This window comes from Parasteatoda tepidariorum, chromosome X1 (genome assembly GCF_043381705.1).
Source record: "Parasteatoda tepidariorum isolate YZ-2023 chromosome X1, CAS_Ptep_4.0, whole genome shotgun sequence".
NCBI classification, from domain to species: Eukaryota; Metazoa; Arthropoda; class Arachnida; order Araneae; family Theridiidae; genus Parasteatoda; species Parasteatoda tepidariorum.
Window position 1 is genome coordinate 36,476,382 of NC_092214.1, and position 27,711 is coordinate 36,504,092.

The 27,711-nt window shown below is 30.8% G+C and overlaps 1 protein-coding gene and 1 long non-coding RNA gene across 5 annotated transcripts in view; one reads left to right on the top strand and one right to left on the bottom strand.

Annotated features, from left to right (window-relative positions):
• Positions 1-3,804, top strand: part of LOC107448987 (cytokine-like nuclear factor N-PAC) — an 85,115-nt gene extending 81,311 nt beyond the window's left edge. For all 4 annotated transcript variants that reach the window (XM_016064374.4, XM_016064376.4, XM_071187814.1 and 1 more), the window contains one exon: positions 2,538-3,804. In XM_016064374.4, the coding sequence (XP_015919860.1) occupies positions 2,538-2,591 (54 nt within the window). In that variant the 3' untranslated portion in view covers positions 2,592-3,804. The remainder of the gene's footprint in view (positions 1-2,537) is intronic.
• LOC139427120 (uncharacterized) overlaps positions 1-27,711 on the bottom strand; it is a 70,980-nt gene that overhangs the window by 29,884 nt on the left and 13,385 nt on the right. The gene's annotated exons all lie outside the window — the stretch shown is intronic.

Below are 27,711 nucleotides of genomic sequence, written 5' to 3' on the forward strand. Positions count from 1 at the left end.
CCACACCCCTACTTGAAATAGTTAACCCGGTATGTCACATGACGATCTTGCTTTATCAGTTCACGCACAGCATCGATCTTTTCTGGCACAACAACGGATTTTGGACGACCTGCACGGGATTCGTCCTGGATCGAACATCGACCACGATTAAATTCGTTATACCAATTTTTTACAGTGCTGTAGGATGGCGCTTTATCGCTGAATAAAGAATTAAGTTCATCGAAGCACTCTTGTCTTGACAATCCACGTCGAAAGTTATGAAAAATAATGGCACGAAAATGTTCACGATTCAATTCCATTTTTTGAAAGAGAAGAACTTTTCAATTTACTGTCAACAACACAAATGAAGTTATAATGTTAAATCGTCTGCTGAATTTTTGTTTAAAAATATCAAACTTTCCATTAAAATCGTCTGCGGTCGCCTAGCAACACTTACTGTTGCCAAGGCCAGAAATATAATGTTGACACCCGCCCCCCATTAATTATTCTGTATGCTCTTTACACATGTAGTTAGAATCACTAGGTCAGAGCCATTTTTAAGGATAGACCTATGGTCTTAAGTTTTTATAGGGCCGCCAAACGCTGCGAATTTGGTGAAGTTTAAATGTGTTTAAGTGAAAATAAGGTAAAATTTTATATTCAATATTGGCTCATTAGCATGCATGTGTTATTGACAGTACTGTAGTCAGAGCCGGATTATACCTTTCGTAGGCCCTAGGCATAGCCGTTTTTGGGCCCACCCCTCCTTCCCCCACTCCGCCCCTCTTTTCAAAATATATGCTAAAATTTTCTTGCATATTTTTTTTTTACATTTTTATTAATATGGATTTTACCCACTTATGTCTATTGAATACGACATTTTGCATAGTTTGGAATTCAACAGCATAATACAAGATTTCGTTAAATCCAAAAATTGCAAAAAAGTAATATATTAGATCATAAGATTCTGCAAAATAATTTATTACCGAAAAATATTATATTTTTATTTGTATCTTCATAATTTTGTGCAAAATACACTTGTTGTTTTTAAAGCTAAATTATTTTTGTCACCAAATTTTTTTCTCCCACGTTTTTCGTAGGTCCTAGGCACGTGCCTAGTGTGCCTGTAGGTTAATCCGGCCCTGCCTGTAGTGGAGGCAGAACTTGCCTGTACCACACTTTTAAGTAAGGCAGAACATTGTTCTGCATCTTTAATTGACATATTCTTAATTTTCACCGTAATATCTTACATTTTTTATTAAAAAAATGTACATTTTTAGTATTAGTATAATTCATAAGTTATGCTAACAAATTGAATTCTAACTTTGCTAGATTAAGACAATTTATCAATTTCAAAATTAGACATCCACTAACTCTACATTTTTATTTTTTAACTACAGTTATGACATTTTAATCCCTTACCGCTGTTTTTAGGAATATAGGCTTGATAAAAAGAAAAATAATATTCAGTATGGAAATTTAAATTTGTTTTAAGTAATCCATTGTTTTATTAATAAATAATTCATAAGTCTATAAGCTCCTATGTATTATAAATAATTTTTTAGAAAAAGTTAAGATAAATATGTAAAAAATATTTGGAATTGTTTTTCTGTAAATGCGGAGGAAAAAAATCAGAGGCTATGCTACGAGAAAATTAAATAAAAATTTAGCTTTAGATGATTTGATAATTGTTAGTCAAGAAATATCTTTGATAATTTTAGATTCTACCCTCTCCAGAAAGATAAAAAGTTGTTTTCCGATAGAAATTTTGTTATCATTACAGCATTGGTTATTGATCATAATATGTTGTATCTTACATACAGAACATAGAAGAAAATACATACAGAACATTAAACATAGGAGGAAATAGTTTTTCATTCTTACTGAAATACTTTTTCACATCGAATTTAGTTTAGCAAATCAAGTGAGAGAACTTAGTTTAAAAGATGGTATTCGATTTGAAGATACTTTTTAACTATAACTTGGAAAGTATAGTTTAAAATATTTGATTACAGACAGTTAAAAACTTTATAAAATCGTAAAATAAATGTTTTGAAAAATTTATTATTTTTGTTTTCTCTTGCAGTTTACATAGTTATAAATTAAAACCTTGTAACTCTCATATACAAAGTGACTAAATTTTATTTTTACATGCTTGTATAAATTTATAGTAATTCGATTTAAAAACAATAAGACAACCTTTATTAGCAGCCAGTAAGCTATGTGTGTCTTATTAAAGCTCTTTTGTTTGTTAGTTAATCCCCCTTTTGTATCAAGCGTTTTTAGTGGAGTGCTAGAAAGATTCCAAAATTATCTACTTTTTAAGAATGGAAATTACATTTAAAAAAAAGATTGTGTTTCAAAACTTTCTTTTATATATGAATATTCTAAGGGACGTTCTTTACGAAACATGTATATCATTAATAAATGTATTCTTTAACATTTAATAGACATATATTTATTGTTATTTAATATATATGTAATAGTGTCTTTTATGAGCATATTAAAATTTAAATATTTATGCAATATAAATTGAATTTATTTTCTATACTTTTCAGGAGAAAAATGAAGCGGAAAGGAATAAACCATTTAGATTTTATCAAGATATGTAAAGTAATTGTCTGAGGAATTTTTATTCAAGTCTCATTCAAGAGGAGGTGCTTTGCACATTTTTATTTGTGCAATTCTTTTATTTTCATTATAAATTATCGCATTGGCATCTGTCTGAAATAAATGGCGTAAAAAATTATGAGATAAAATGTTGAACTCATTATATATGTATACTTTTCTTTTTATGCATTTTAATTTCGTATTTGTGTTCACCAATAGTAAATTTATTAAAAACTTAATTGTGAAACATTTATTAATATGTCATTGTTTATCTTATCAATATTTTGAACTACTTTGTTAAATCTGGGAAGTAAGATTTATTGACTATGTATAGTCATATTTGTTCTAAATGTTGAGATTTTATTGTCATGTAAACATTTTGAGGAGAAAAATGTAATGATATTCCTATGTTTAAGTTTTCTCTCTTTTTTTTTTTTTTTGAGGTTGTTTTTTATTAGTTTTATCATGGATGTTGTATTTTACTTCTATATCTTAATGTTTGTATTGTTGTGATATGAAATTATCCACAATTGTATTATTTGAATATCTTGTGCAACTGCTTTTGTTCTTGTGCAACTCTTGTTGTAACCGTTTTTTTTGTTTTGAATATCTTGTGCAGTGTAACTTTGTAATTTACGCTTATTTGAAACATTCACATTTTACTATAATCCAATGTTCTCTCTTTGTATTGTGAAACTGTCCTTTTTTTCCGCCTTTTACTGCAGAGATAGCAACTACAAAGTTTCTGCACTTTCCATATATTTTTGATTTCTGACTGTGGGAAGCTTTTGAAAACTATGGAAACTTTGATTCTTCTATTCCACATTTTAAATTTATTTGGAAACATATTTAAGTTATTGTTTTGAAAAATTATTAACTTCTGAAACATTATACAAATACTTCATTTTCCATTTTATTATTGACACATAATACTATCTCAATTGTTACAGAAAAACATTGATATTGGTTACCATCACAGATTCTGTTATATGCTTTTTTGATTTTGAAAGCTGAAATACTGGAGTAAAAGAATTATTTTATTGGAGTTACAAACTATAACTGTTTATTGTTACTAGTTTGCAACTGGTAGATTCAGTAAAATGTTAAAATATGTATCTTTTTCCAGAAATGTTTTTATGACTATTTTTAATGAAGTTCCTAAATGTGCTATCAATAATTGTTTTTAAAACTTGGTAATAAATTTATTGTGCAAAACTTGTGATTCTTATTTCTTTCCTGTTAAAAGAGTATGATTCATTAACTAATCTAAAATAGTTCTTTTTTGGCACACAACAATTGTAGGGTGTATAGCGGTTTTAAAAAGTGCTTAAAGGTGTTTATTTTCATTATTTCAATGCCCTTAAAGATTTATTTTCATTATTTCAAAGTCCTCCCTTCGTGGAGAACTTTTTGAAGCAACTAACCAGCATTTGCGTTGAATTGGGTGGGAAACCTCCCACGGTTAACCTGACAGAGAAAAGACTAACCTATGAACTGTCTACCTTTGAGGATATTTTTCGTTAGCACTGTGGTTGGTGAGAGCTGGGTGCAGAATTCGTATCGACTAGCCATCGCTGGAATTCGAATCCATTTCACCTCATTGAAGGCAAACGCTCTATCCTTTGAGCCACCATATTTTGAGGGTCAGAAAGTCTAATCTGAAAATAAGGTGTGTGTTTTTTTCCAGAGAAAATTGGTTTTTGTGCCTGGTTTCGCAACTCAAAACATTGTTTAGTAGAAAGAATAGAATTAACGCTGGCAAGTGGAACAGATTTAAACTAACACCATGGTAAGTGCCGTTTCCACTGGAAAGGCCGGAACTTATATACAGGAAACGGAAATGATGTAAGGGAATGTGCTAGAAACTTTAGAGCATTCCATAAATTATAACTAAAATCATAAATAACTTATGTACATATTTAAGTGTCTCTGAAGTCTTGGTAGAAATCGGGAGAACTTGGAGGAGTGACTTTAGCCCCTCGGCCGTATCAACATGTCTCGTATCAGTATCTTTGGCACTAAGTAGTTAACATATTTAAGGTGATGCGCTCTAACCATTAAGTTTGAATCCTAGTAAGTGAAAATCTGATCATTCGGATCAAAAGTTATTTAGGGTGTTTTTCCTCTGTGCAGTGTGCATAAAGGATTTAGAATGATAATACCCTCTGTTGAAGAAAGCGTTATTGCAGAGTAAAGGCTCTGATATATAGAAGCCTCTAATAAGCAAAAATTTAGTTTTAACTTATAGTATCCGACTATTTTTTTAATATCAATGTAACGTTTTAAAAAACTTTTATATTTGTTTTATTGTGTGTAAAAATTTGTAACTAACAAAAACAATTAGCATTATTATTATTTACTATTTATGTGGCTATTTTTAAACTTAGATGGGCACAGTAGGCTTTGGCCCTCTATGGGCTGTCGCGCCACTGAAAAAAAGATAATGGCCATTTCTAGGTAAAAATAAGGATTTTTTTTGCATATATACTAAACACAGTAAAAAAAATTTCTCTCTGAGACAAAAAAATCCTTTGAGGGTTTTATTTATAAGGCTATCAACAACTATAATTTGAATTATTATCTTAATAGCAAGTGCATATACTACTGAATTAGGCATCAATGAAGTTAAAAAAGCAAATTTAAATTCCGCACTTGTCTTTGCGAAAAAACATGCATAAAAAATGAAATATTTTTTTTTCTCTTAGTTTGTAGTTCAAAACATGTGTGCTATAATCGAACACTCGAAAAAAATTGTAGACAATTATTTTAAAAACAGCGTGAGATATCGTGTTTAAGGTAGTGTAAAATGTGAAAAAACAACCACCTGATTTTGAGATAAAATAAATATTGTCTATCCCAGGGCTAAAGAATGAATTGATAGACTAGGACTCCGAGCTTCTGATTTCAATCAGTGACGTCACGGCGGCGCAGCATCAACTTCTCGCTTTAAAAATAAATTGTTTCGCATGTAACTAGCATTCTTTTTTTAAACGCATTCGTAGTGTTCCATAATTTTCATCCACGATTTTATTCTCATCTGATTGAAAAATTTAACATCAGTCAAATATCACCGGCAAGAATTATTATAAAACATAAAATGAGAAAACGTAATTTTCCATGTTTTACTTCAGAAAATATAAAGGTGACATATAATGAATTATAAAATGGACTAGAAGAATTTAACCTGCCGTGAATTAGAAAGCATTATGTTTCATGTTTTCAGTTTAGACATTTAAGAACTTTTATTAGAATTTCGTCAATGAAATCGCTACCGTCTCGTAACTTTAAACAAAAAAGGGAAAAAATTTGCGAGGTCGAAGGAAACAAAATACTGAACTTCAAAAATAAAAGTTATCAATGATTGAAAATTCTTCCAATTTCATAATGAATATAAACTGCTGTTTGTAGAAAATGCAACACCATGAAGGAATCATCAGAATCAAATGAAATATTATTTTAATAATGGATATAGGATATTATGCAAATTAATAAAGTTTCAGAGCCATCGCGCGTGCGTGGCGCGCGCAGCGCCCTCTGAATTGATGCTGAAAGCGTATAAATAAAGTGCTGTAGCGGGACGTTGAAAATAGTCTATGATTATTTGTTAGTGGCAAACGTTTAGTGAGACCTGAGTATGCCTCCACGACGGAAGAATAAGAAATTCAAGCAACTTACGGAGTTTGAACGAGGGAGGATAATCGGCCTTCGAGAAGGAGGATTTTCCTATCGCGCAATAGCAGCTCGTATGCAGCGGAACAGTTCCACAGTGATGCGAGTTTGGAAGCAGTGGACCGACGAGCACCGAACAACTCGAAAAACAGGCACTGGACGACAGAAGGTGACGTCAGAGCGCGATGATCGACACCTGCTCCGCATGGCGGTGAATGATCGCACAGCTTCCTCCAGGCAGCTGGCAGCACATTGGTCTACTGCTACAGGTGTACAATTGTCGGCTTCGTCAATTCGTCGTCGTCTGCTGCGCCGTGGATTGCGTGCAAGGGTGCCATTATACAGGATTCCCCTCACGGCGGATCATCGACGGCTGCGTCGGCAGTGGGCTCTTGAGCACAGAGACTGGCGAGCTGATTGGCACCAAGTTGTCTTTTCAGATGAATCACGCTTCAATTTGTGGACCCATGATGGCCGTGTTCGTGTTAGACGTTATGCCGGTCAACGCTGCCTTCCTGAGTGTATTATTGAACGACATAGTGGTCGAACACCCGGAGTTATGGTCTGGGGTGCGATTTCGTATCATGGACGATCCAATTTGATACGAATTGAGGGTAATCTCAATAGCAACAGATACGTCCGTGAAGTGCTACAGCCCGAAGTCGTTCCTTTCCTTCAAGGCATCCCTGGAGCTATCTTTCAGCAGGATAATGCACGCCCACATGTTGCGCGGACTGTTAGAGACTTCTGTTCAGCACAACGCATGCAACTTCTTCCTTGGCCTGCTTATTCGCCGGATATGTCGCCTATTGAGCACGTGTGGGATATGGTTGGTCGGCGTCTCACTCGTGATCCGCGTCCTGCAGTTTCCAAAGACGAACTTTGGTTGCGCATACAAGCGATATGGAATTCTCTTCCTCAAGCAGATATTCAACATCTGTTTGACTCCATGCCACGTCGTATAGCAGCACTTATTGCAGCGCGTGGTGGCTGCACCAAATACTGATTTCGGACGCTTAATTTGTTTCTTTTGTTTTGAAAATTTCATCATTTATTTGTATCAGTACAAGTCGTTTCTGCATTAAATTTCATTTGATTCTGATGATTCTTTCATGGTGTTGCATTTTCTACAAACAGCAGTTTATTACCAAATGTCATTATTCAAAATATTTGTTTTAATTATAACGAATTAATTTTAAATATTTTTGTCTAATATTTCCATCATTATATACTCAAAGATTACTTTTTTTAGTAATTAGCATTTAAGTTTTTTTTTTTAGTGATATTGTATAAATGTCTGAAAATATGTTAAAATTAGATATCCTTATTAATAAACTACTGTTAAACGAACAACTATGAAAGTACCTTTATACGCTTTCTTTTATTTAACAGTAAAAGTTAAAACCTAAAATTCTAAAACGATAAGGAAACGATGACAACAACCATGGCGAAATTTTTCTACTTTAAAATGTTATTTTTTAATACTATAAGAAAATATATGAATACTATATTTTTGTACATAAATAATTTGTTGGCAGTGTAAAGTTTGACAGCTATTATCTGAAAAGTGTCGAACATTTAACTCATTTCTTACAGAAGCTCATTTCTTTCAAAGTTTTATTATCCTTCAATTATTATTTTCAAGATCTGTGTGCGCCGTGACGTCATGAGGTGGTAAATCGTAGTTTCTGCTTTGAGTAAGGAATGAAACAGCCCTTTGTCTTCTCTTTAGTTCTGAGTCTATCCACTGTTATCACCTTGCTCAAAAGCTGCTATAACTTTGTAAATAATTGGAGAACTAACAAAAGTGAAGTATTTTTAGAAAGCTCAGGGTATAGGGATTCTAAATTTATAATAAACTCAATTTCAAAAAGTTTGCTCAAAATCATACTTTTGCACTAGTTAGGACACCTTAAAAAAGAAAGATGTTCCTCACAAATGCGTCCACTTTGTTTACACAAAATGGACGCCTTTTTTTAAAATTTATTTTAATAATTAGAGATCGAAGGATGAAACCAGCAAGTAAGCTGTCCGAGTTTTCTAATGAAAAGTAGATTTATGATGTTGTGGTTGGATTTTTTGTGTTGTGGTTGGATTTTTTGTGAAGTAAAATAATGTTTATTTTAAGTAAAATTATTCGAAAGGTTTTAAAAATTACTTAAACGTTGAGCTTCTGCAACAATTCTTTCGGCGACAAACTCTGATTGCTCGTACCTAATCCAAATACAAGCCGCTTTTGAATCGCAAAAATATCTATAGTTCCTGAGTCACAGTTTGCTAACCGCAGATAGCTTTTTTTTTCCTTATTATTATTACAGTCGTTGAACAGCCGACCTTATTTTAAACATACAACTACTAATGTTCAACTCCGTATCCTTGTAATTTTGAATCCGACCCAAAAGACAAGAGAACTCCCGGATCAAGTATTGGAAGAAATTTGCTTTCCTAGAGAACTTTTTGATGGAACTAACCAGCATTCGAGTTGCCTGGAGAGAAAAACCACAAAAACCTCCCTCGATAAGCCTGATGGCAAGGGGACTTTAACCCATGATCCGTCTACCACTGAGAAGCTTACATGTCTTAAACGGCCCTATGATAAAAAATAGAATGTTGATATTCTTTGCTTATGCCTTTCTAACTAGTTTATCCTCTCCTTTAAAAAGCTATTCCTATATTATTTACTACCTACTCGAAATGTAGGTCAGTAATAAGTAATGATTTACATTCTTGTTTGTAATAAATGAAAATCAAAAGGTAAAGTATGGTTTCTGTCCATTTTTCACAAAAAGGGCGTTTGCTTTAATGAGTTTTGAGGAAGCAATAACGTGAGAAATCGGTTCTCCCCGAAAGTTATTACTCAGTGAAGACGTAAAAAAAAAACGGTTCCTGTCTGTTTTGAAATTCGTTTATTCTCAGAATTACTTTCCATTGACCTTTTTTTTCCCTTGTCCTTCAAATAATAAGGATAATTTCAGCGGAACTGTTCAAACGTGTAATAAAAATAATAATTATAAAAAAAAAGATCATATGAATGAAGTTACAGCCATCATAAGCAACATTTAACTTAAAAACAGAATTAAATTAACTATTCAGATTCAAAGCACCAATGTTCTATCTATGCGCAAAATAAAGATTTTTTTTTTTTTTAACCCTACATAACTTTCGATGTTCGAGTATCTGTTCAAAATAAAAAAAAAACTTTGAAACTAAAACTTTTATTTGTATTTTTAAATCTCAAACTTTTCAACTAATTTTGTTCAATCTAAGTTTTTTTTCGTTATTTGAAGTTAAGTTGCTTAATGAAGAATTGAAAACTTTTATGCCTTGCAAAATCAGTTATTTTTTTCATTATTACTAAATTAAATAGAAATTAGTTATTACAAATTATATTTTTCTGAAAATTAACTTTGGGTAAGAGAGTTTTATAAATTTGCGCAAAAATATCCTTTAATTCGAATAATTAGTTTCAGAAATATCTAGAGATAGGAATACACAAAAGGGGCCCACATTTTATTGGACTGGTGTCTTAATTAAATTGTAGACATTGGGTTGTAGCGCCATCTGTAGATGAACTTTGTAACTAATTTCGGAAATTTTGCAGTGAATAAACATACAGTTTCCGGCATTTCGTACAAATTTATCTTCCTCTTTTCTTTAACTGATTTCTCAAACTGCAGTTTGTTTTGTTGTTATTACGACAACTGGTACATAGCTCGTAGGACTATGATTAATTAAACTTTGATATGACATCCTAGTCAAACGATAATTTAATAATCATTAAGTAAAGCATATGCGTAATAGGGATCTTGAAGCTTCAGGATTATGTGACCAACCGCATGATAAGAACTATATGGTCATCATTGCGCACTAGCCGTTTTTACCTCCATACAAGTTGGTACCCATCGATCTGAAGGCGAGTGAGCTTCAAGTCGCCACCTGCTATCGAAGTTTAATAGAGTTTAAAATATTTTTAAAAATTTACTATATTTTAGTTATATATTAAGTGAAATTTTTTTTTATTGATTAGTTTATTATTGGTAAAAAAGCGATTGTTTAAACAAAGGCAAAGCTGAAAATTCAACATTATTTCGCTTTAATATTGAATTTCATTAAATTGTTGGAATTTCATTTAGTTCGAGTATAAACTTAGAGACTAAAGACTGTAACTATGAAAAAAAAAAAAAAAAAAAAAAAAAAAAAAAAAAAAAAAAAAAAAAAANCACTTTCTCAAAAAAAAAAAAAAAAAAACATGATCACGGAATACAATTAAAAGCTGATTATTATTTCTCTACATACATTTTATTGAAAGTTTCTCGAATTAATTCATTGGAAGTATTTAAATTTTTTTTTATCCGTATCTTTAATTCTCCACTTTTTCTTAAACTTTTTCAATACCCTTTTTTAAAACGCGTTTTGGTTTATTTATTTGCGTTTATTTTATAAGGTGTACAAAAAATGGCCGACAAATTGAAAAATGAACTAAATAAAAATTAAAAGAGAAAGTAATGATGCGTTCTACTTAACAAGAAAATTTGTTCTCTCCAAATTTCCAAAATAGTTACTAAGTTCCTAAGACATTCCTAACAGAGAAAAACGAATGAACAATTTTTTAAAAATTACCACCCCTTTCCAGCAACAAGAGGACAACAGAAGCTAGAACAAATATTTCAGCTGGAATGGTTTACTGCAGAAAGCACTGTTTTACAATCCCTTCTATCATCAGCACCATCTATTGAGGAGTTTTTAAACTGATCTTAAACTATGATTAAAAAAATTATAGTTTCTTGAGCAAATCACAGCTAACTGTACAAACAGTTAAGGAGAGCCGCGGTGGTTCAGGGGATTGAGCGTTCATTTCCCAATCACGTGACTTAGGTAACCAATCAGGGGAAAGAGGTTCGAATCCCAATGCAGCTGGTTCACACGAATTTTGCTTCTGACTTTGCTGCGAATTTTGCTACCAACCACAGTGCTAACGCAAAATATCCTCATCGGTAGACAGATCGTGGGTTAGACTCTTCTTGCCGTTGGGCTAACCGTGGGAGGTTTTCGTGGTTTTACTATCCATATCACATAAATGGGGCTATTTCCATCAAAAAATCTTCCACGAAGGCTCATTAATCCCAAAGCTTGATCAAGGAGGCCCCTTGTCCTCTGGGTTGGGTTCAAATTGACAAGACTGTTGAGTTTAACATTGATAGTTATAAACTCAGAATTGGGTCGGTTGTTCAACACCGATTATAAAATATAAAATCAGTTAAGGAAAAAGAAAATACCAGCTTTGAATCATTTCGTTCTAGTGATTGGGTTTTCAGACATTAAAAACTAATAATAATAGTACAAAGGGTTGACCTTAAATATATCAATTATTTAGAACTATTATTAAAATACAGACACAGAAGTATACTTTCTTTATATAAGCTAATAAACAAATAATTTTTCCGACGAATTTGGATCCATAAATATTTAAGTCAGGAGAGCGGTGGAGCAGGTTTTGGAATCTTTAATTTTAATGTTTTGTACATTTAAATATCCTCAACTCATGAGTAGAAATGTTAGAATCTTCCTCACTGTATTGCATACTTGTCGTTTTGACACTTTGTGATACCCTGTGTGTGAGACGAGACCGGCAAAGTAACCCAAATTTTTCTAGGGATCATGAGGTAACATTGTCCAATTAAAAATTATATGAAAACTAAGGTATAAAAATTCAAAAAATGTATCAGTAAAATTATTTATGTGTAAGAAATAGAAATAATATGAAAAACTTATCAGTTATAGCTTTGAGGATCTAAGTTAAGGTACTCAAATAGTTTGCTTAAGAGCAACTTTAAAAATTATTTTCACAGGAATTAACTGAGCCATAATGGCTCTGAGCTCAACGACTGAAAGTACTGATCTGGAAATATGAAGAACGTGGGTTCGATCATCAACGGCGGCTTGAAGCCCATTCAGTTTAAGATCAATTGGTGCCAACTTGTCTTGTGCTCAGTTCTGCTCCTGCCACAATCGTGTCATTGATCAAATTGGACCTCTAATAGCCTCTTAGGCTTACAACGGGGTGTTGCAAAATTGTTTTTACTCTAATATAATATCACTAAAATGAAAATAATTTATTTTCTATCTTGCAAACATTACAACCAACAGCCCTGATTTTTAGTGGGGGGGGGGGGCCACCCAAACTTTTTCCTGGAAAAATGGGGTAACCCGAGTGTGATTTTCCAATTTAGCGGCTTTTAGCGACCCTCTCTCCTGTTCGATATTTTATTAAATAAAGAAAAACATGAATTTTTTTTTTACTTTTCTTTAGTAATAAGTAGTGGGCAAGTAATAAGTGGGCTTCAGTAAAAAGTAGTGGCCAAGATGATAAAGTAGTTTCTTTAGTAAATTTTTTTTACACAATTAGAAGCTTGCATTATGATTACGACCAACTACAGCCAAGAGGAAAATCTCCACAAAAGAGAGCGAGTCGATAAAGCTTGTTGGATTGTAAATTATCTACGCGGGTGGCCAAAGAAACCTCAGGTGATAGTATAAATAAAGTCTATGGCAATAACTAACTGTAAGGCAGCTGACCCCTTAGTATTCTTAAAAAAAGATGGTTGTTAAATGCGCATTAATGCAATCTTACGAAAAGCTTCGTCAGAAACCATAAAGAAATGTTTATTTCGCAATTTTTCACTTCCTACCCCCCCCCACACACACACAAGAAATTTTGTTCAATATATATATTCTAGGTAAAACCGAGTTAAAAAAAAGTCGCATAAAAAGGATTTATAAAAATGTGATTATCTCACTTATCGGAATTTTAAAAAAAATTTTTAATTCACATGTCTCTCCGTGTCTGAGTTATGGGTATTCGCTCAACCAAGGAGGTATAATTAAGCAGACCAGCGTTCTCAGAAAACTTTTTTAAAAAACAAATTTGAGGAACATTCGACAACACCTTTTTATCTTCAGTTATTTAAAAAAATATATATATTTCTGTTAAAGAATCTCTATGGAGGGTTCCTGTACTCAGAATATTAAATTGGAAAGGTAAAGCAATGAATTTTTAAATAACCGTTAAGAAATTTTATTACCAGTTGTTTAGTATACTACCAGGATGCTGGTCAGTTTAGGTATAATAGTTTATTCAAAGATTACCAGGAATTCTGAAAATTGCCCGTAATATAAGGTGAGTTTTCACTTTACTAGTTTATAATACAGAAGCGGCTATCTACCTTTTCAACTTTTTACTTGTGCTCTTTAACACAATGTTCTATAAATTCTTCTTAGTTATATTCCCGTAACAACGAGATTCAACAGCTCAGTAGTTTTCACTTTATTAGTTTATAATACAGAAGCGGCTGTCTACATTTTCAACTTTTTACTTGTGCTCTTTAACGCAATGTTCTACAAATTCTTCTTAGTTATATTCCCGTAACAACGAGATTCAGCAGCTCAGTAGTTTTCACTTTACTAGTTTATAATACAGAAGCGGCTGTCTACCTTTTCAACTTTTCACTTGTGCTCTTTAACGCAATGTTCTATAAATTCTTCTTAGTCATATTCCCGTAATAACGAGATTCAACAGCTCAGTAGTTGTTTACTTTCTGGATATTCTTCATACTTATATGGATATTTTATAATGTCCTATATTTAAAAATCACACTACAATAAACTGATTTTTAATTAATGTCAGTCCATTTACTGATAGACACGATAGTAAATAGAACTATCATTTGATCAAATCAATCCTATTGGACCCAAATTAATTGGTAGCAAACGATTGTGACGCAACAACGTTTATATTTCTTAACATTGTTTTATCGCCATATTGTTGTGAAATTAGAGAACACAAATCTTTTACCTCCTTCAATGTCTCAAAGAAAGAGATCCATGAAGCCCTCAAGAACTTTTACTTCCGCAATGAAGGTCAGCAAACCGACCTCGTTGTCTGCGGGTCGGAATCTTAGATTTCAACTTAATCCACCTAGCGTACAAAACCTAATCATAACCTGTTCTGTTTTATTTAATGATATGGTTTACATGCCGTTTAAAAAAAGAAAAGAAAAAAGATAAAGAGATACTTTTTCCTTTAGTTTTCTTTGGGCATGGATTATAGATAAGATTCATATGAGTGAAAATAAGAGCATAATATCATATCAAATAAAAACTGTTTGTAAAAGTAAATCTGCTTGAAACACTATATAAAAGAAAAAAAAAAGCATTACCAGGTAGCAGTAGCTTACGCAGAATCTTGTTAAATCTGGTAAAGTGAATAAGTTGAAATTTCTTCGTTTATTTAACTACTTTAATGCTCTTATTCTTCGAAAATTTCTGTCCTCGTATGAACTAATACTTTTCAAAGAATAAGATGCTCTTTTTATGACTGTTATTAGTTTGGAAGTTATTCTCGGCTGTTAGAAACTCACGACTGTTAGAAGTTTTGACCATTTTCAACTTATACTAATCCGGAAAAGAAAAAAAAAAACGCAAAATTACATTAATTAGAAGAGCCAAAGTTCAGTAAATGGTTTGTGATCGAATTTTTTTAAAATTTGAATAGTTATTCTTATTCATTTGAATAGTTTGAATCGCATATTTGAATAGTTAGTACTCATAAAAGTATGCAAAAATGTAGAATTATTCATTAATTTTAATAAGTTTCAAACTGGGTGAAAAAAAATCGCCTAAGTGGTGATTTGTTTTTTTTTTTTAATTTTAGCTGTTGCTTAAAACTATAGTTTTGTTACGAGTTTAAGGCACTTAAACTATAGCTTCTTTATTTCTCTCTGCAAAAGTTATTCTAATAATGACATTAATAAATGCAAATAAGAAAAAAAAAACTAAGCAGACATTTTTGAAAATCAAATTTAAGATCTAGTTCCTACATTTCCTAATAGTTAGAATTTTTTCAAAATCTAATTTAATTTTTTTGCTTAAATTCAAAAGTTTTTGGATACCTAGAATGCCCTCTGAAATAGTGTCCCTGATATTCAAAGTCTTTGTAAGGATCGAAGAAATTATTATCCCGATTATTTTAGTTATTCAAATCGGATGAAAACTAAAGAATGTAGAGCCAACCCCAAATAAGAGATTACCGTTAAATTAAACCCCAGATTACTATACACAGGAAAAAATATATATAATAAACAAAGAAAAAAACCTAATATTTTTTTGTGTAAATCTGATTCTTATGATGTCTATAAATAATGATTCATTAAAAGCAGTGTTTAAATGCTCGAAGTCACAAACTCGATTATTTTACTTATTTTTCCTCATTGTACAAAATCGCGATTTCTAATGTGATAATTTTTTTTCCCTCTGATGCTCCAAATTATATTTTCAGTAAGCAATTTTAATACAATTTTATGCTAAAAAATTAGAAATGTTTTTTAAACAATAACTATTTTCGAATTTTATTAATATTTTTTTTAACTTATGTAGTTTTTAAATTTTAATCTTTTCAGTAGCGAATAGGAATAGGAAATAGCGAATAGGAAGCGGAGCCCTTCTAAGTTTAAAAACTGATTTCTTATTTTCTTCATAATCCATTTATTTCATTAAAGATAAGAGAAAGCAGAAAAAAATATTATCTTTAATTTGCGCTCCGGTAACAATTTTAGAAAAATTCAACTGTAAAATTAATGACCAACACTAACAAGCAACAGGAATTAATTACGTGTATAAGCAATAAGCCGGGGCACTTGTCGTAGGTGCCATATTATAGAGGGAAATACGTTATAAGAGCAGATGTTTTTTTAAATTTTAATGTTTATTTATTAACGTTATATGTTCCTATATACCCATCCTCAATAATTATTTTTATAATTCATGTCAAACATAAGACAATAAAAGTAAAACTATATAATCATAAAGTAATATTTAAGAGAGAAAGACACAAAAACGGTATAGAAATCAATCGAATCACTAGTAAAGAAAGCTGGTTGAAATACACAAAAGCTCATTTGATCATCTTTTAACTGCTCTTTGTATCCTCCAGAAATCAAACAGGTTGCGATTTTTTCAGTTCCGCTTTCTTCAATGCTCATTCGTTAAATTTGGATAGCGTTTAAATTTTTTTTTCACTTTAGTTAGTTAAAAAAAAATCAGACAAACCAGGCTACGAACTTGAAATTTTAGATTTTGTTAAAATTTTTTGGGTGCATTATATGTTATTACACCGAAGAGCCATTACATTATGACCACCCTCCATCTATAACAATGGGTTCGCCCAGGTTTTCATAGTTTCTCGCCCAGGAACAATGTTTTCATGGGGCACATTAGGACCCATAATCCTCATCCCATAATCCTTACAATCCCTGACGTCTGTAAGCTACTTGAACATAGTTGCAGACCAGGTTCACCCATTCATGGCAACAGTTTTTCCTACGGGGGATGGTGTTTACCAACAGGATAGTGCACCATGTCATAAGGGTCGAATCGTCAAGGAACGTTCCAGTGACTTTCAAGTCATGTCTTGGCCCCCAAATTCACCTGACCTTAATCCAATAGAGCATTTGTGGTCCTACTTGGAAAACCAAATTCGTGCTGCCACGCTACCCCCTCGCAATGTGAGGGAATTGCAGGAGCAGTTGGTGAGCGCTTGGTACCAGATACCTAAGACTACCTATCAGCACCTTGTGGAATCAATGCCACGGCGGGTGCTAGCAGTTTTGAGGGCTAAAGGTGGTCCTACATGCTACTAGCAGGGTGGTCATAATGTAATGGCTCTTCGGTGTATTTCCTTACGTTAAACTATTAGTCATGTGTTTAAATAATAATGTGCTTAATTTTTAAAAAAAAATTCTTTAAGTTTTTGGGATTAAAACTTTATATACGTTATCCTTGTTTTATGTTCTTTATATATGTTATCCTTGCTTTTATTATTAGTTATGATAGTCACGGATATATTAATTCTCCAAGTCGTAGAAGAAGAATAAAGCAACTCTATCACCAAATATTCAGGACAACTCGAAACCTTTGATTTTGGCAATGAGCGTTTTAAAGCGAACATAAATTTCATTTCATGCATAAATAATTAAAAAAATTAATGAAATATATAAATTATCTAATACAGAAAATAATTAACTACTTAAAATTTCAAAAGTAAACTATTTCCAAAAAGGAATATCCAAAACAAAATATAAAATTAAAAAATGAATGAGTAACAAAAAATTCAATTTTATCGTATTCAATTAAGTTTTGATAATCGATTGTTACTTTTGAGGCAAAATTTTAATAACTAGTTAATGCCTCAAATAATTCAATAGATTTATTTAGTCCTTTATACATGTTATCCCTGCATGTATATCCTTTTTTTTCTTCTTTTTTTTTGTGGCATTATCCTAGCATTATCCTAGCAGTAGACAAATCTTCCATCTCCAAATTTTCAGAAGAGCCTGATTACCTGGATTTGTGTAGTGGATGTGTTAAAGCAAATGTAAATGTCTCTTTTTAGATTAAAAACTAAATTAAAAATATTTTATAACTATTTAATAATGCAGAAAATGATTAATTACTTAAACTTTCAAAGTAAGTCATTTCTGAAAAAGAATATCGACATCAAATATAAAATTAAAAGAAATCTCATAGATGGATTACAAAAGAATAGCAAATGTAGTTGATTTCTCCAAATTTAATCAAGTTTTGATTAAAACTCTTTTCCGTAAAATAGTTCTTTTACCCTTGAGGCAACAAAATTTAATACCAAGGTAGAGATTTTCAAATAATATAACTACATTTAATTATGTCCATGATTTATGTTCGCCTTGTAAGTATGTATTAAATTTTAATTAGATGTTGTAGTTACGGATATACTATTTCTTTCGGCAGTTGACGAATCATAAAGCAAATTTGTCACCAAATTTTCAGAGCTTGAATTTGGACAGTGAAAGTGTAATAACAAATATAACTTTTATTTCTAACATAAAGAATTATATTAAAAATATAAAAACAACCATTTAATAATGCAGAAAATGATTAATTACTTAAAATTTCGAAGTAAGTTATTTCCGGAAGGAATATCGAAAACATAAAGTTAAAATTAAAAGATATGGATTACAAAAGAATGGCTAATGTAGTCACTTTCTCCACATTTAATCAAGTTTTGATTAAAACTCCTCTCCGTAAAATAGTTTTCTTCCCTTGAGGGCAGGGCTTTGAGGGTACAAAATTTAATAACAGGTTAGAAACTAAAGTCATTTTAAAAACACTTTTAAAAACAAAAGTGTCTGGATAGAAACATCGGTTCTTTGTTTTAATCTAGGTCGAGCTTATTTCATCACATATAATTGATTTTTAAAAAGAAACATCTTTTTACATCATACCGGAAGGACGATTATTTATGTAGTTTGAAAAAGGGAAAGGAAATTTAAAAAAAAAATAAAGTAAAAGCGAACTACTTTCCTGTTTTCTTATTGCTAATGAAATTGAAACTTATTTTTTAATGAATTGAATGTAAATATACGTATTTGAAAAATTTTCTTTTATTTTTATGTACTTTAAGAACCTATTAGTTTTCCTTATTTTTGTTTTAAAAAAATACTGATTCTAAACATAATTAAAACCACATTTACTTTCCTATCGTTTGGTTATAACTTTCTTTTTGGGGATAGATAATTGGTTTTCTTTTATTTGGAAAATGTTATCGATTCATCAAATTCGTTCTTGGTCGATTAAGAAAAGGTGTTAAATTGAAACAAAAAATAAAAGTAGAACGCGAAATCATTAAAAACCAATTTGTATAAAAAGAGAAAAAACATTCAATTTAACACTTTTGCTGCATGGACTTCACGCTTCATTCAACAACAAACGTTTATTGAAGATTATTGTACATTTAATCAAAAACCTGTCAATTAAAAAAATAATAATAATGATAATATTAATTTCTTTTAATAATTATCTGGTTGTTTAAAAAGTTTGAGCTGATTTGGAATAAAAATTTTAACGCATCAATTTAAATTTTAGGGATTAAATAAGTGTCAGGGGATTTAAGTTTCACAGCGTTTTCACATGCTTTGGCAAACTTAAAAATAATTTTGTACTTACAAAAACTCTCAGATTAGTGATTTTTTTATTTCGAAAAGTAAATATTATATGTGATTTATTATTAAAAAATTTTTTTTAATCCCAGCAAAAAAAATTTTTATCCCAACAAATTTTTTTTTATCCCAACAAAAATTTTTTTTGTTCCAACAAAAAAATTTTATCCCAGCAAAATTTTTTTATCCCAACACTTTTTTTTTTATCTAGTGAATTTTTTTGTGATTGCAGATGCTGGAAATCTGATAGCAATAAGTCTTGGTGAACATAGAGGACGATGCAGAATATCCTAGCTAACTCCAGCAATTTTTGAAGAGTTGACAAAGAACTAATTCTTTTATGATTTCTGTCTTTTAAAATATGTACTCATATCATAGTTCTAATCATTCTAATATATTCAACATGTACATACTTCGCCTACACCGAAAAGCAACACGAACTTTCCGGACAATCAAAAATAATATTTTTAAGAAAGGAAAAAGGTTGTATTAGCGCTAGAACAGATAACGAGGAAGGCAACGTAGTGAGCACAGATAAAAATAGTTAAAGAGATATATATAGCTGTATTGATACTATAAACATAAGTATTATCATCAGTTCAAAGTCCGAATTTCGGAATCGTGGTTTTTTTTTACCATCCGAATAGTCTATAATATACTGGTTTAACTCTGGTTGTTATTCATTTCTGGAATAAATTAACCTTCATTCAATTACGTTTTTCATTTTTTTTAAAAGAATGCGTATTTGAATAATGTAAAACAAACTTACAAGCATGGATATTTTCAATGAATTGTACTATATGATTCCATCCTTCCTTATGAATAATCCTGGCTTCTTCAACTTTTGCAAGTTTCTTTTGTCTATCTAAGGTGACGCATGCACAAAACAGATAATTGGATGATTACAAGTAGCACATCAGTATATTCTCGAAATCACAATACCGATTACAAGTGACACATATTATTTGATCATTTATAATAACGTATTTGATATAATATAAATTATAGGCCTCTTTCAAAATATTGCTAGGGCTTACATTTTTTGAACCCGTGCAATAATTGTTTCCTGCCAATCAGAAGTCAAAAGCCTAGGGGAATTTAAAAAGAACCTTTGAAAATGAGTTTAATGGAGAAAAAAACTGATAAATTTCAAAATAAAATCTGATAAAAATAGTTGATATAAAAGCATAGTAACTTTAACTAATAAATTCACAAAACTCTGAAACCAGTCGCTTTTAAAAATCAAATATACAAAGACGGGATTATTTAGAAAATTAAATTCTAATGAATATTTTTCGTTTCTCTAGCTTTTAAAAGTTTCTTTGTGTGTATCTGAGGGAGCATATGCACCAAATAGATAATTGGATGATTACAAGTGGCGCTTCAGTAAGTTCTGATATTAAGGGAAGCCATCAATGTTCCTTTTTAGTGCTTTTAAGCTTTTTTTTCCCCTCTAAATCCGTGCTTAACCGTAATTTTACCGATCGAAAGCATTGGATAAAAATTAGATTACATAAAAAATAGTCAATATTTTTTCATATATAGTTCTCGAATAAGCTGAGATCGTGTATTAAAAAATGAGAGCATGGTATACAATAGATTGGTCACTTCTAATGGTTATTATTTCCAAATGTTTTGCTTAACTGATGGTTTTCTTTTAATTCTTATGTTACTTTTCAATAGTTTTCAGGAAATATTACTTAAATCCGACAAATCCTGCAACCAACACTTTTCTATCTAACCTTTTATACTATTTATTTTGATTTAATATCATTGATATCATTTGCACTAAAGATAATTCCGAACAAACTTTGAACATTTAACCTTTTGTTATTCACTAAAAGAAACGCTAAAAATATCCATTGAACATTAAAAAACAATTCAGAATTTAATACGTTTTACAGAATTCATTTTATTCACTACATTGTTACGATTTAAACATTTTTTATGCTCATTTTATTGCTACTATATTTCAGCAATAGAAAAGCTACTATTTATTTAGATTTCTTTTTCAAATAAAACTAGAGGATTACATTTGCATAATTTTAATAACTTTCCTTATAGTTAATTTTTCTTTGCATTAATAAAGGGTAATGGAATTCCTGAAGAAATACTTAGGATGTTAAATAAAATTTTAAGTTCTAAGACTGGCTCATTAAATAGAGTGCAATAACATTCTTTCATAAGTTTTTTTTTATTTGGCTATTGCATTTATCAATTTCTCGCTCACCTGTTTCATATGTTAAAGAAAACAACAATAATAATAATAATGATAAGCGGATTAAAAGAAATCAAACTAGCACCAAAAAAAAAGAAAATAAACCTTGAGTTATTTAGGGTAAAGTTATTAATGATGATAAAATACTTATAGTTTAATCATCGATTTTACTATAATTATTTATTTACTGCTTTTTTGTATTAACTTGTATAATATTTATGTAATTCATGGTTTTTTACTTTTTAATGAATCAATTATTTTAATACATTATACCAATCTGATACCTACTAATTAAAAAATCAAAAGTCTAGGAGAATTTTTTAATTTTTAATAAAAACATCTAGAGAAGATGAGCTTAATTGAGCAATAAATAAGACATTTTTCAATTTAAAAAATGAGTGTAAAAATGGGTTTCAAAATAAAATCTGAGAAAAACAGTTTACACACACAAGCACAGTAACTGAAACAGTTTACAAACACAGTAACTGACACTAAAAAAATCACAAAACAGTGAAACCAGACGATTCTTAAAATCAAATATGGAAAGACGGAATCATTCAAAAAATTGCAGCATGTTATAATCATCGTTTAATAGAATTTTTGCAGCTATTTTATTATTATTATGAATTAAAAAAAGTAGCATCGTAAAATTTTTATTTCTCAGGAATTACTCGACCGATCTCGCTCAAATTTTGGATTTTTTATTTAAAATTACACCGCTTAAAATAATGTATAATTTGTATACCTTGCAATTCAAAATGTGTTCGACCATCAAAAAATGATAAAAAATAAATAATTCAAATTGATCAATGATTCATTTGAATAAAATGTTCCCTAAATGAGGTGAAATAAACAAAAAGTGAAATTATCATAAAGGACCTCTAACTTTAGTTTCGTCAGGAATGACCTCAAGCTTTAGTTTCGTCAGGATGGACTTTAAGCTTTAGTTTCGTCAGGATGAACCTCAAGCTTTAGTTTCGTCAGGATGGACCTCAAGCTTTAGTTTCGCTGGGATGGACCTAAGGGTATCATGTTTTCCTCCCGTATTTTGATAGTCAAAAAATTCAAATCCATTTAAAAAAAATTTATTCTGAGAAAGCTTTACTTGTGATCAGTTTCAAAATTTAATTAATAATTAACATTAACTATTTAGTATAATTAAGGTAAACTCTTAAAACAATTAAGAGTATGCAACTTAATATGGGAAAATCCGATCTTATGAACTAAAATCTATTCAATGTGATCTCTCTCTCTCATTGTCTTCGGGGGGGGGGGGCTTACTGTACAAAAAGTGTAATTGTGTTTCCCTATATTGAGTAAAGACTTAAGATTAATATTCATTTTTTTTCATCAATCCGAACAAATAAAATTTAAATAAGAGAGAAAAAAAAATAATTTTGGGCACTTTATCTCAATTACTGGAAGAGATAAAAATACTTTAAAATTCCCAGTTTTGTTTATTTTTTCTCAAAAACTTTTCGAAACCTAGTTTGCATTTTTCTTCTGAATAAATGTCAAACTTTAAAAGCATAAGTATCAGATTGTTCAATTCGATACAAAATTTTAAGGAACCATTGAAAAATATTAATGAACAAATTGCTAACTATTAAAAATATCAACTTGTTCCTTTTAATTTGCTGATTTATGCATAAACCCTTGAGTACTTTTTTTCCCTAAGTATATATTTTATAAAGTAATAAAAGCAACGTATATTTTCTCTAATGTTTAAAGATCTTAATTCGCTGCAATTTCACAAATTTATCACACTTCATACAGTATACAATATACAGTAGTAGTTGTATAATAGTAGTAGTAGTAGTAATCTATAGTTTTAGACAGTAGATTACACAAAACAATATCAAAATGACTCAATTTTTGATACTTGTGCTATAGTTAATACAAAGTTTTTTTGAATATTTTATTTTTCGTCAAAAAAAATTTAGTATAGGCTTATCTATTAATGCTATTTGATGGAGAATAACCAGCGTACATTAATTTCACGAAGGATTGATACCTTTGGAAGACTTTACTCAAACGTTTAGTAGTTGTTCGTTTGTAAATCAAACAACAAGGATCTTCGAGAGATTTCTTGGCTCGAACCCTGAGATCTCAGTTTGGGATCTCAGTCTTCAGACCACCTCGTGACTAAGCTACTAAGGAATTAAGTAGGTAGGTATGTACTTTATTTAAAGCTGCACTGGAGCTGCACAACTCGCTATTGGCGATGGTCTGGGAATCATGCCTGAAGATGATTCGAAGATATGCCATCACAATTTTGACCCTGAGTAGAGGGGATCGCTCCCCTGTTTTGATAGCTCGATAACTTGCGTGAAGTCGAGCACTTATGGTAGAACAGTTTAAGGAGGACTGACAGCACTCACTCTCGGTCCCAACGCAGGCTGATCAAAGTAGTCAATCACCCGCTTTCTGACCGCAGCCAGAGATGCTTGTCTTCGATGTTCACTGGGAACTGTGTCTTGATGATCAGTCCACAGTGGGACATGAGAGATAAAAAAAATTTAAGTCAATAATTTCTGAACACGGTTTAAACTAAATAAGAACTTTCAGACTGTGAGTTAAACAGTATGTACGGGAAAAGCAGTGTATCTTTATTCAATTTTAAATTTCAATAAACGTAAGATTATTCTAATTTTTTTAATACATCAACGTTGCAATTTGCGATCAAAATGGGCTACTGGTTGCGTAGAGCAGAGCTCTCTACCTATGGCAACACTTCGCATATTTTCAGTAGTAGCGTGTGGATAGTCTTTGGAGAAGGAAGTACTTTAGTTTTGTCTTGATTTTCAAATAGATCAAAAATTTTTAGGTCAGGAAATTATATAGAACTGAAAATTGCATTAAATATAGTTCTAAAAGAAAGCGTCGTTGAAATTTCAGAAAATATTTTTGGCAATTAAATACGAAAAATATTATGGAAGGATAATCGTAGTATATTTCCATACAACTGAGAAGATGAGGAGAGGGAAAGGGGGAATCAAGACATGGAACAAATCTTCTCCCCAGATAGCGTTTTGATCGTTGCAATTGCGAAAAATGTTATCTTAAGTTTTTTCAAATTTATCAATAATGGTATCTTAATATTTTCTCAACTAATACGTTGAATGCCATGGGGGGGCACCGGTGACTGGCACTGTGTTTGTTCGTAGCGCCACGGGGGGCACCGGTGAGATTCTGACTACACAAATTTTTACTTCCGACTAATATTTTGTAACATATCTTTGAAAGTAACCGGTTACTTTTGTATTAGATACAACTCTGTAACAGATCTAAAATACCTATTCCAGAAAATATTACCCTTCTCTATTCCCGCAATCAAGTTTCAAAATGTACTGAATATTGTAATTCAAACTGTGAGTTTAGTTTGAAATTACTGTTATGAAATTGAAAAAAAAAATTTGAATTTACAAAAACTAAGACATTGGTAGTTGAAAAAAATTTTTTGTTTAAAAAAATGAATTCACAATACCAGTTTTAAAACTCTCTCTTCATCGAATTTTATGCCCTATTTCATTCTAATCGTGTCAAAGATTTCACGTAACTCTTAAGTTCTAAGTGACCAACTATCCTTCGTTGCAGTATTTCTTATTCAAGCGGCAATAAAAATTTTAAAAAATGAACACTCTTCTTCGGATTTAATCGAAAGTGTCTGTTACTTTCCTTGTCAATATTTTGTACTAGTGCTAAAATGCCAACTTGGCTATAAAAGATTTAAGGAAAAAAAAGAAAAGAAAAAGAGCTAAACTGAAAACTGTTCAACCGAATCGTTTACTGATAAAAGAAACTTCTCAGAAATTGAATAGGAAAAAAAAAAATGAAATAAAATAAAAACAGAAATAACTCAATGTATTTTATCTTAGTCATTTGTCTTATTTGACATTTTGTGTGAATAACAATTTTGAAGTTACAATTTGAAAATAAAAATTATTTTGAAACGTAAAAATGTATTTCACAATAACTTCGTAATGAGACACAAAAGGAAAATAATTCAAAATTAATTTAAGATAAATTTAGGCTCATGAAGCAAATTTGAAAGCAACAAGGTATGTTAAAAGGGGCTGTCCATAAATTACGTTATGCATTTTTTTTCAATATTTTTGACCCCTCTATCTCCATTTGTCGTAAATAGTCACAACTCCCCTTACCACCCATGTTATATGTCGCGCTCTATTACATAAAGATATATAAGCGGTCTAGAAACAAAACACATTATAGATCATATTTAAAATTTAATTTTCAAACTTTAGCAACATGTTTTAATGATATTTATAAGTGTGTACTAACTTTGATGAAAAAAATATCGAAAGTAATTACATAAGATATTTAGTTTGCTTCTTTTAAACATTTCAGTTTAAATAAAAATGCGTTGTGTTGCACTTCTTGATGCCTCCTCCCTCCCCTCCAAGCGTGACTTTATTTATGGAAGGTCCCAAGCTCAAAGGAACCATATAATAAAGAGATTTTGGTTAATCGTAACGCTTGCGCAAAGCAAAGAATATAGAAAGGACAAGAAGTCCAGCTCTTTCAGAATTGGAGATCAAAATGACCTACAGGTGGCGTGGAGTAGAACTCTCTACCTATGGCAACACTTCGCATGCTTTCCCCATTAGCGTGTGGAGAGTCGTAGGAGAAGGAAGTATGTTAGTTTCTGTCCAGGTTTTTAAATAGACTAAAAGCTTTTAATGTAGGAAACTACATTGAACATAGTCCCAAAAGAAAGCGTTGTGGAAATTTTAAAAAAAAATTTGCGACAATTAAATAAGAAAAATATGAAGAAAGGAGTAAATATAGTGGTACATTGCTATACAACTGAGAAGAGGAGAGGGAAGAGTCAAGCCATGGAATCAGTTTTCTCCCCAGATGGCGAACTCTAGCTTTGCTATCGCCAATAATAATTCGGAGAACTACTCTGTTCGGTATGCCGGGAAAACAACTTACAACGTGAGCAACATACTCAGATTTAACAGAGCATCATATGTACCAATATCCAGCACATGTGCTTAAGAAGCAAAGTGACTGTCAGGAGGTACGTCACTTGTTAACCGATTGTTCATCAACTCTACATGTATGGTTGGATACGCTACCACTCGTACCGCCATTTTATTTTTTCGTTCTTCGTCAAAATATTTTAGCAGGTTTAATCAACATAAATGGTATTAATGTATTCTCAAAGGAATGTCTTTATTAACAGTAATAATTTATCAAAAGTGTAAAATGTGGAACAAACCAATAATAAATAAAAAAGAGAAAACTTTTCTTCGTCTCCCCAACCCACACCAAACATTGGAGGACTATAGTCCATTCCACCTTAAGTTGGCACTTTTTTAGTAGGTAGACCGGATTACATGGAAACTGGGTTACTCTTTAAGTCAGTAAGGGGATGAGGTAGCAACAAAGGGAGAGAAAGTGGCCAGTATTGGCGTTTAAGAAAGCAAAACGCCGATTTTTTTTTAAAAACCAAGAATCGTACTAAAATTTTGTACAGAATACGGAAAAGAGCACGTTTTTTTAGAGCATTTCTCATAATTATTATTTTAAGATACTAGTTGTAAGCTGATTTCTTAATTAGTATTTAAAAAGCAGATTTTCTTATTATGATTTTTTAACTAAACGAAACTAATTTTAAACAGAAAAAAAATATATATATTTAAAAATATTCTTTTTTGTTGAAATCTAAGTTAAAAAAAAATGCATAGATGCGCAAAAATACTTTGCTTTAAATATTTATTTTCATATTCTTATTCTTATTTTTTGTATATTAATGTACATTAATTTATCCCACATTGGTGATTTGTTGGGGAAGGAAAAGTAAACATAGGCTGGAAATTATTGATCATGAAAAAGATCATACTTATGTTTTATAATACTTACTGTTTTTTTTTTCTTATTATAATTTTTTAATTAAACGAAACTAATTTTAAACAAAAAAATAATTTATTTAAAAAGATTCTTTTTTGCTGAAATCTAAGTAAAAAAAAACGAAATGCATAGATGCGCATAAATACTTTGTTTTAAATATTTATTTTTATATGCTTATTTTTTGTAGATTAATGTACATTAATTTATCCCTCATTGGTGTTTTGTTGGGGAAGAAAAAGTCAACATAGGCAGGAAATCATTGATCATGAAAAATATCATACCTATGTTTTTTTAATATTTACTGTTCTTTTTTTTTATAAATAAAAAATT